At 37.3% G+C, this 11,110-nt stretch overlaps 1 protein-coding gene across 1 annotated transcript; it reads left to right on the forward strand.

Moving 5' to 3' along the window:
* The first annotated feature begins 421 nt into the window (after positions 1-421).
* On the forward strand, positions 422-10,813 carry LOC145781614 (NADH dehydrogenase [ubiquinone] 1 alpha subcomplex assembly factor 3-like). The gene is made up of 4 exons (XM_082593289.1): positions 422-545; positions 1,903-2,101; positions 5,620-5,686; positions 10,461-10,813. The coding sequence occupies exons 1-4, from the start codon at positions 478-480 to the stop codon at positions 10,694-10,696; spliced, it is 570 nt and encodes a 189-aa protein (XP_082449415.1). The 5' UTR covers positions 422-477; the 3' UTR covers positions 10,697-10,813.
* The last annotated feature ends 297 nt before the right edge of the window (positions 10,814-11,110 follow it).

The raw sequence follows: 11,110 nt of genomic DNA on the forward strand, positions 1-11,110 counted from the left end.
AATGCAGAAATGTCATATATATACTTGTGTTTTCCTCTCTCGAACCTTTCTCCAAAACTCTATTGTTGAGTGGCATTAATTTAAGGCTGCTGGCTAAACTGGTGGTACCCCATAGTGTTGCCAAATAAGGAATTTTGCCCTAATTTGAGAAAAGTTTAAAGCTGTTGAAAACAAAAACTTGTACTTTGGAAATCTTTTTAGTCCTGGGCAAAGATCAAAACCCTAACCTTATTCCTAACTCCAACCTTACGTTAACCCTTCCTAACGTTAATCCTAACTCTGGCAACACCTGATCGTAACCATGACAACAAGTGTGCAAAAATAGCCACTGCCAATTTTATAATAGCAGTACTCATGTAACGTTCATAAATGCCTGATTCTATGGTAAAGGTACACTACATTAACGTATATTTTTAGGTAAATATTTCAAGTAAAAAACATTTCACCGCGTATACTAAGCTTAATTTTATAGAAACAATGTTTCGAGCTTGCCAGAAGTTGATGATTCAGGTTTCAACACCAAATTTTTGTAGGCAGTTTTCAAAGTAAGTTAAAATTTTTACTATTATACTTTCTCATTTTATACTTTGTGTGATATAAAGGAAACATTATCAAGCTAAATAACGCTATTGGACTCAATCATTCAACCTATTTATTTGTTAACAAACGTAAAAAAATTACATTGATAAAAATTTACCTTGAATGATTTTGACACATCAATTCATAAAAACTTTCACATGTGTATAGGCTAGTATAGTAGTATAGCCATGTCTTGGTTTAAGTAAGTAAACCCAAATGAGAGCAGTTGACTCCAGTGGCGGCTGGTGAGTCCTAGAAATGGAGGTGCTGCGTACTCTCGTGGCCTATCCCTATGTCACTTTACATTTTGTATGTAGATAGGCTATGTTGCTTATTGCATGACATACAGTATTAAATTCAAGCAGTTTTTTTTCCAAAGATGGGAAGTAGACCTATCCTAAAAAGTATTAGTTTTTCCAGTGCCTACCTATTTGCGTTCTTCTGTAACTAACATAATACTAATCAACAAAAATGTAAACTACTAATTGGTTTATTAAGTAACACTTAACAATGTGTAATTTCACAACGTGAAGACGGATTCAAACTGGTGTCGCTATTGCGCCTTAAGCAGTTTTTGACGTCACCACAGTGCCAGACAATTATAGCCTTTTCACATTGCCTTTTTTCCTCAACGTTCGTCTTTTTGCTCGTGTGCTGCTTCAAACACAGCACATCGCTTTCCTATTCGCTTGTACAGGCAACTCAAGAAAACACGCGGCTCTACGACGTCACAGTCGAGTGTCTCTTTAGTTGCAACCTTGCGCAAAATATTTCCCAGCACGCAGAGTTTCCAAATATAATTTACACTTATAACAGTCAGCAATTCTGTGAACAGAGAACATAAAACACATTTTGGGCAGAAGAAACGCTAAGATATTTGAGAAAATTTTTGTGAAAACTTTCATGGGAGTGCTGCAGCACCGCAGCACACACTAGCGAGCCGCCCCTGGTTGACTCAATGATAGTATTCTGCTTTTTGCTGGTTTCAACTGTCTGTTGTGTTGGCCTGGTACGGTCTGTCTGGTGCTGCACCTGTAGCATTCATTTTTATTAAAACATTATCATGGATTTGCTATTTTTAAAGTATGTATTGTATTTGTCAAGTTACAAGTTGTTCTTCTAGAAAACGTTTTGCAATAATGCTGCACCAATAATGTAGTAGCCAAATATGTCATTATCAGCTTTTGAGAATTGCTTTTTTATATTCAATTGCCATCTCTGCTTGAAGCAAATTGCGCATCAACATTGGTTATTTTTTTAGCCTACCAAATATATATATTTTTATCATACGGTAATTACATTTTTGTATTATCTTTATTGCAGGTCATCACAGCTTTATTCTGGTTTAGAATATCAATCAGATGAAAGCTTAGTTGATAAAACTACAATCGAACTTGCATCGAGAGCTCCAGATTTACATCCTCTGATGCTAGCAGGATATGGAGTTGGCCTTTTTAAGTTTGCTCATACTACTGTTAAAGGTTCAGTAGCTATTGTTGATAAGGCAGTTTTTAAGTGGAATGTAAGTAGTGTCCAACATTGTTATGAGGTACCTATCTGATTTACATCAAATGCAGTTAGTCAGTTACTAGTCTCTAAAAACCTTTACAAACTGTTTTACCTTATTTGGGATCATCAGAAAGTTCTTATAGAAAAATAGAAGAAAAGTGATTTATTTTGAAGGTCCAATTTAAGGGTGAAACAGCCTGTAAAGGTTTCTCGAGACTAGTAACTGCATTTGATGTAATTCGCTTTATTACTTGGCATTGAGTATTTTGTTGTAGTGTTGATGGTATTTATTGTTTACAGTATATATGAACTATAGATACGGTAATCTTTGTGTCTGCAATCATACGCAGTTTTTTTTAAAGACTTCATTAAAATTTCAAAAAACTGTGTAAAACCTTAAGGCAATGTTGACTGACACTGAATCAATGTGTGAATATCAGAGTTAATCCAAAACCAGTGCTTTTCAACCTTTAAAACGACGGTTCGCACTTTTTCATTTCGCAAAATTTTCATCCACACAAACCAAAAATAGTTAGTTTGCAGCTATTCATTTTTCCTATTTGTAGAATACCAATGGAAGGGTTTATTCCAGTGGTTCCCAACCGGGGTGCCGTGGCATCCTGGAGTGCCATTTAAGCTACAATACTCTGGGGTGCCGCGAGCTATTCCTTAATCCTTATATTCAAATGGTTAGCTATGATTTTTACTTTTTATATACGATTGTTTTTGTTGCAGTTTTGTTATAGGCTATCTTAGCCTAAACCCCAAATGGTATTCGCACACAAAATTATGCATGGGTAAAGAAAGATCTAATTTTACTACCAGATTATCATCTTGTTTTGAGCCTTACAGGAAGAAGAACTATTAGGTACGCGTAGCGACGGAGATATAAAGTTGTTGCAACAGAAAGGTGCCGCTCAATTAGTTTTGGATAACAATTCAAATTGAACATCTTTGCTTTGGAGAAAAGCCATTAGTACTTTTATCACAGTTTTCCACCCATACCTATTATACAAGCTTGGATTTTTCATTTTGACCAACATCAAAACAAAAAAAGAGAAAGGCTACTAATAGCCGAGGAAGAAATGAGAGTAACCTTATCGAATGCATGTTAATGAGATTGGTACGAGAAACCAAGCCAAAATTTGCACTGACCTTTTGCACTCAAAACTTTGATTTAATGTGGGATTCAATCTCCAAGTAAAATTGTTGCTTATCATTGTGTTGATTTCTGGAGGTGTAACTATTAATTGCCTTCCCCTACGACACAACATGGAAACTTGCCTGCTTTTGTCCACACTGCATTAGAGTTGAAGGTCAGGCGGAGAAGCCATGAATGCCATTTTTGAAGTTTTTAGTATAAAACGGTTAAGGGAACGTTCAAATATTACGTAACGCTTTTTTTCCGAATTTTTAACCCCCCCCTCCCCCATGTAACGCCAACGTAACGCTTTTTTCAATCCCCCCTCCCCCATGTAACGCTTTTTCAGTACGAATTCAGCACAAAAAACTACCATTCCGTACTCGAAAGCGTTACGTAACGTTTTGCTTGAACCCCCTCCCCCCCAATGTGACGCTAACGTAATGCTTTGCATGAACCCCCCCCCTCCCCCTCGAAGGCGTTACGTAATATTTGAACGTTCCCTAAGGTTTGTTCCAATAACCTGCTGCATTCGAAATGAAAGTGCATTGGTCTGTCAACGGGTGCTACAAAATATTTCTCTTTGATGTAGGGTGTCGTAAGTCTAAAAACGTTGGGAACCACTGGTTTATTCAATACAATTTTAAATCGATAGCTTTAGTTGCAATGCATTGATCTGAATTCAAGTCTGATTTACTTTTCTTGCTAGTTAAGACACGTAAAAGAACTTTTGTTTTTATTAACAGCAACAACGAAAATTATTATACATTAAGAGCATTAGCATTTTTTACTTAACCATCCAAGAAGCCTATATTATTGGCTCGATTGCTGTTGAATATATCTGAAAATTTCAGACCACTAAGGCACAACTTCTTGTTCCAAAGCTTCTCGCATTCACTTATCAGGAGTCTCATTAAATAATTCATTTTTCTCGTTTTGATATCAACCTGTGCAATGAATCCATTTTCAGCCGAGTAGGTAGTGGGATTTTGCACAAGAACTTAAAGTGCTTGGATCACCAAGTTATTTTAAAATTTATCAAAAGCTCCTAACCAAGATTCAGGGTGTTTTCCACGATTAAAAACATCATTGCTCGCTTGGACCACACTCGCAAACATGTTGCAAAACAGCGCACGCTATTAAGTAGCACGCTTCTAAAGCATTAACCATAAAACCACAACCAAGAAATAAGCAAAACTAGCCCGATAATCCGCAATCCGCGACTGCTTAATTTTTTCGTAATTTGGAACCAAAACTAGCCCATTTCCGCGAAAAAAACTTCTAAACTCGCAACCTTGTAAGGAAATCAATCACATAAAAAGACTGAATTTTCATGAAGGAATTAAAGATATGCGGCTATTGCCAATTACAATACGGTTTATTTGAATTGGTGCACATAAGAAAATGTAAAAATCGTGGCCAATTTTCATCCGCACCAGGTTTGTCATCCCCATGACAATTTTTTTCATCCGCACAAGCGCGTACCATCCATCCCACGGGTGGAAAAGCACTGTCTAAAGCTATTTATTATTGTGGATCTTATTTAATTGCTGAGTCGTGCTCATCTTCTAGCTTGGTTTTAATTTTATCATTACTATTGTTGGCATACAATGTTTCATAACAGAAGGAAAAGATAATATGTAGAGAAATATACTTAATTTTATAATTTTCATGTAAAGCTCTTTTATGTATATTTCTGAGTGTGATTTATAGATGGGCTGTTTAAATGTTGTTGAACACTCTCTCTGTAGATATGTGTCAAAACCGTTATCTTCTGGCTTTATCCATATTGTGTCGAATAGGTTGGAGAAAAACAGCAAAAAAATGGCGTCTTGTAATATTTGATAAGCTTTTACTATAGATTTATAGTTTCTGAAACTGAAACTTGTTACCGGTAAGCTATATAATTCAGTAGTCGATACGTGTATTAGTAATCTGCAGGTCGCTGCAGTAGATGGAGTGTTTTGGCCGGTGGACGCTTTAAATATAGGACAATTTTCCCTAGGAACCAGCTGACTGTCAGTCATGGTGACCCTTCTTGCACTCAGCCAGAGAGTGTATTCTTGATTTAAACTTTGTTAATTACAGAAGAAAAAAGAGTAATAGCAGTGGTTGGAATCGAACCCTCGCCATCGAAATGACTATTCCTTAGGCCACGCTGTCGACGGCGAATCATTCAATTAGTTTACTCTCTAACGTGCATGAGTCGGATGACTGCAATCAGCTGATTTAAATCTTGCTTTCTGGATAATTAATAAACCTCATCTGCTGCAGCGACCTGCATATTGCAAATACGCAGTAGGTACAATAGCATTACATTTAGGCTACAAAGTAGCATGTACGACATTGGTACTGTAATGGAAAATATTAATTCACATTTTACTCGTTAGATTACAGATCCAAAAGACATAACCACGGCAAGCCTGGCTTTATTTCAACTTATTTTCCCTAAATTGGGTAAGAATTAAAGCTAAGTGGTTGGAACGCCTGGTCAATCTGATTAAAAATAGAGCTCAAAATCTAAAAACGAACTTATGTTCAGCAAACATTTCAAAAACTAAATTGCTTTTAATTACACGAGTTTATTTGTCCGTTTTGTAGCCTCTTGTTTTAAATTATTTCATCCACCAAGTGGAAACATGATAATGAAAAGCTATCCTTGGGATTGAACCGTCGTCTCTCGATCTCCCCGTTTCTTTGTTTATCCATTCCTTGTACAGGGTCATCAACAATTAACGTTACAACTTCAAACAACTGTATTTAACAAATGGTAGACAATTTTTGAGTAATAAACATATAATTATTGTCAAATAAATAAATAGGCCTATTTAGAAAAAACAAGTTTGTTTTACTCAATGTGTCCGCCATTTGCGTCGATACCAAGTCGGGGACGCTTCGAAAAGGACCTGCAAGAGTCATGAATAACTCTTTGAGGTATTTTGGTCCATGCTTTTTTCAGAGTAGCCTTCAGCGCTTCCAAACTTTGGTGGTGCGTAGTAGGGTGTTGCAGGCGCCCCTCAAAAAACTAAACTTCATCAAATTCACTTCTACTTTTTTTTATATGTGCCTTTTGGTAAAAAAACACATTGTGTGCAATTTCAACAAAATTGGTTGAAAATTGAACTAGCAGATTTAATTTGAATTTTTCAATGCTTAATTTCACTATTTTCAAGAAAAAATGTCAACTCACCGCCCGTAAATGAAAAAAATTGGTGTTATTTTTATATGGTTGTTTTTCAATGGTGAAAATGTTTATTAATTGACACTTGTATTTGATTGTATCATATCCATACTTTAAAAATTTTGAAAAAATTACTGCCTATGTCACTGATTTTGAGTTTTTTTGCAAATAAATTATATCTTTGAACACTCATCTTCTATAATTAAGTGTATTTTTGGATAATTATTAACTCAAAATTGATTGGTCACAACACATCCATGCCAACCAACATGCAATGACTTCCTTGTATTTTCTACAACTTGAAGAATGTTCTGGTAGCGCTCTTCAAGCTAAGCAGATGGAAGGAAGTCATGTGCCAACTAGACACCCCGCTCTGCAGAATCATTAACAACATGGAAGTGATCAACTTTGTTTTTTGCTTCTGCATATGAGTGTTCATGACCCCACTCATCCACTGATTTGCTAAGAAAAAATGAATCGATCTTTATCAGTTGAAAGAAGTTCCATGAATCGGGACCTATGAAGCTGCAAAGCATTCTATCATTTGCACATTGTGTAAGATCAGGAAAAACCGGTTTACCAAATCCAACTCCAATTCTTTTCTTGAAAATACCATCACCTTTTGGCTGCTGCATTAATGCCTGAGCAATGATTGTCTTTCACTGTTGGACACAACAGAACTAAAGAGAGATAGTGGAACCATTTCTTCTGTCATGTACCAGAGTTGTTTTAAAGCTTGCTCATCCAGTTGGCTCGGTGCAGTGCTCCTGGTGGTTGCAATGTTAACATCAACTGAAGAAGTAGTTCCCATATACAAGTCACATAAATTTATAAGTTCTAGATAATCATTTCTTAAGAACTTAGTTGAATCCGGATATTGCTTCATCTGATTAAAGAGTAGAGATAATTCTTTTCGACTGTCTTTCCATAACGAATTACTTTCATGTGATTTCGATATGCAGAAACCATCTGGCGAGTTGTAACAAACACTTTCAAAGTTATTGTGAAATCGCTCAAACACAAAAATGTTAGGGCCTTTGCTGCTTTCAATTTTAAGATCACTCCAAACATGACTCAGGATTACTTCACGAACGTGATGGCTGCATGCTACCCAAAGCAAATCCTTCTTAACATCATTCTGCAATTGTATGCAGGCACCAGTTTTGTGGCCAGTATTGCTACTAGCCGTGTCAAAAACCATACCTGCAAGAGTGCAAGGCAAGCCCTACAGTTCCAACTATCCAAGAGCTCTAGACTGGCATTTGCAACTAGCCTTCCTGCAGCTTCTGAAGAGCGTGTTGGCAAATGTGGAATACTGAGTAGTTTTGCACCACCTACACCGGACAGCAGTATATGAAGCCGGTCAACTTCTTTATTGGGATCTTGCAATGAAGCCATTAACTTGCCATCCCAGTGGATGTTGCCAACTTCAGGGGGTGACCAAGATTCTGTAATGTCTTGAGTGATTTTGAAAATAGTCTTGATTCTACACCTGTGAGCAGTTGCAGGGTGCAGATTTATCCGATTGGTTCTCCAGAACAACTTTGAATTAATAAATAGATGATTGTGGATAATGCGTTTGGTGTTATCTTGTTGCTTATACTAGTAGCCACTAAGCCACGTGATTGCAAAATATCATGGGGAACAAAAATTGTTGTTCCTGTTTTCATAGTACGCTTATGTCTTCGTTTAGGTTCGGCAGATGAAACTTCAATACTATCCGTTAAATCTTCTTCACTGTTATTATCAGTTGAGCTCTCAAGAATGATGGTTTTCATGTCTTCTTTCCGCTTCTTTTCATTTTCCTTTCTTTGTTTCTGAACTGCAATTCTCAAAAGCTTCCTTTTTACTTTTCGTTGAAGTAGCCTACTTGATCACTTCCACCCATTGTCGCTTTCCTTGTCATTTGCATGCTCCTTAAAAATTCTCTATCTTCTATCGGAATACGTTCTATTGCATCTCGAGGCCAGAAGGGAAAGGTCAGTTGTAGCTTTTTAAATGATTTGATCCTTGTAGATTGCTTGCCTTCATTCTTTTTGTAGTATTCCAGCTGAATTTTGAGAACACCGTTTATTTCATCGTGAAATTTCACTATTTTCTGAGCCATTTTTACTGAGTGTAGTGTGGGAATGTTAGCTTTTTTATAAAATATTAGAACATCATTTGTTGTCTGATTAGCTGCTTGTGTTAACAATTTTCTTTTAAATTTCTTTATTGAAGTTTCTTCCTCCATCTCTTCTAGGAAAGACAGAAAGCTAAACTTGCCGATATGTGGGAAGTTTGCTCCCCTTGATTTTTTGGTCGTCTTTAGTAGGAGATGTAGACAGAAGGAAACGCATTTTTTCTAATTTTTGTGATCTACTGGTCATAATAGTAGATTATAACACACAGTGTCTACACTCAAAATGGCCCATTTCAGCGAGTCCAATTCGGCTTGTCCGATTCGGCGAGTGTCCTATTCGACAAGAGCCCTTTTCGGCAAGTTCCCTATTCGGCGATTACCGATTAATGAAATACCATAGTATAAATAAGGATCATTCAAAAAAGGAGTTAGCGTATCAGGCATTGTAAAATATTTCATGACTTGTGACATAAGAAAGGTGCTGTTAAGATTGTTACAGTAGTGTATTACCAAAATTAGACTTACCCGAAAATTAACGCACTAGCTAATGCCCACAATGGTGGGAATAAGGCAATTTTGTACTAGTAAAATTCATTTGCAATCTGCTCACTCAGTTTTTCTGCAATCTCAATAAAACTCCACAAAGTGTCCTAATATGCCAAAAGGAATACCAAAAAAAAAGTAGAGCTGTTTTTGACCACATGAGGGCGTCTGCAACACCCTACTGCGTAGTCGAAACCTTGTCCAGGTAAGACCAGATGCCAAAGTCTAAAGGTTCAGGTCTTAGGATGAAGGAGGCCATTCTTCCTTGGAAGTAAAGAACGGCACATTGGCTGAAAACCAGTTTTGCGTTCTCTTAGCTCCATGTGAAGGGGCAGAATCTTGTTGGAATGACCAATTACGTTTTTTGAAGTGTTTCTTTGCCCAAAGCAGCAATGAACCCTCAAGAATATCATTTCGGTAGTTTTCTTGGTTCAATTTCACTCCTTGGTCCATAAAAATCAATGGACTCCTTCCTGATTCGTTGATTGCGGCCCGCACCATCACTGATGCTGCCCCTTGTGTCCGAGTGACTACCCGGGATTCCACGTCACCATTTCTTGACCAAACACGATCATTCTGACTGTTAAAATGATGCTGGACATCAAATTTCTTCTCATCGCTGAACACAAGGTTTGGCCACGTGCCTCCTTCAATGCGTGAGAGCAGAATTCTGGCTCTGGAGAGACGTTTGTCAATGGTATTGGCATTTAGCAACTGCTTCTTCATGTGTTTGAATGGGCTCATCTTCAAATCCTTCTTGAGAAATGTAAACATGGTTCCATCGGCCAAGTTCGCCTCCTTTGCCAGTTTTTGAATGGATTTCTTTTCGCTGGTTGCTTTTATCAATTTTGAAGTTCTGGCGCTTCGAAGACGACCTTGGCCGGGTCGAGTTTTGACATTTTCAGTTTCTTTGAGAGTTCTCCAGACCAACATTCTATTAATTTTTAAGTCCTTGCAAAAATCACTCCTTGACTTGCCCGATTTGAAGAGTTATTATAGCTATTCTTTTATTCAAATTTTCATTCATGGCCTATAAAATTTAGGCCTAAAAAATATAAAATCGAGAAATATTCAATTTATTAACATTGTAACGCTAATATTGATGTTAAATACAGTTGTTTGAAATTGTAACGTTAATTAATGATGACCCATGACCTTACTACGAGGACAATGCATCACAGAACCGGCTTTTAATTTCAACTAAATTTCAGACCGGCATCAGTTTCACTGTAAAAGATTTTCATGTCTAAATTGCTAAATACAGTAATCCCCGCTTAGATCGTCCTATTCTGGGTTTCTGCTTATTTGAACATTTAAAAGAATGTATCCGAATCCTGTAATTGTGATGTCTTATCGCTGTGCAGCTTATGTTACAATCTTTCTAGATCTTGTCATAATTGGGACAGGAAACAACTATTTTCCTGTGCACTCCAGTGTCATCGCCGAGATGAAGGAACGGGGCATTGCTGTAGAAATACAAGACACCAGGCATGCCTGTGGAACATACAACCTTCTCAAAGGGGAGCGGCCTGAACTGGTTGGGGCCGCCTTGATACCAATATCGGAAGCCATCCCTGCACGGAAAATGATCCACCGTGGCAGACGAGACGCCTTGGAATGAGCGGGAAGATAATTGTGTTGCTTCATGCACCGACCAATCAGCGCAGCGAGTCGCAGTTCTAGAACGATGACGAAGTTAAGCGAGGGAATCACGCAACCAACGTCAGACAATTGTATTTTGACACGCACTGTATTGACGACATATTTTGTGTATGATATTACACTGGTAGAAAGCATCGAGAAACGTCGCAGCAAATACAAATATTGCAACAGCAGCTGGTCCATCAAGAGCAAAACGAAGGATAACTTTATAAACGAAAAGGGGAAACTTCTCAATAGCATTCTCATGGATACTGTGTATTAATGAAATTCACAACCAAAGTCGAAATAAATTTTGGTAACTGAAAGTTTTCTGAAACTTATTAAGGATTATTTCCTTCATGTACTGCATCAGCACCTTGGTTTCATCAAATAT

This window comes from Aplidium turbinatum, chromosome 13 (assembly GCF_918807975.1).
Source record: "Aplidium turbinatum chromosome 13, kaAplTurb1.1, whole genome shotgun sequence".
Taxonomy (NCBI): Eukaryota; Metazoa; Chordata; class Ascidiacea; order Aplousobranchia; family Polyclinidae; genus Aplidium; species Aplidium turbinatum.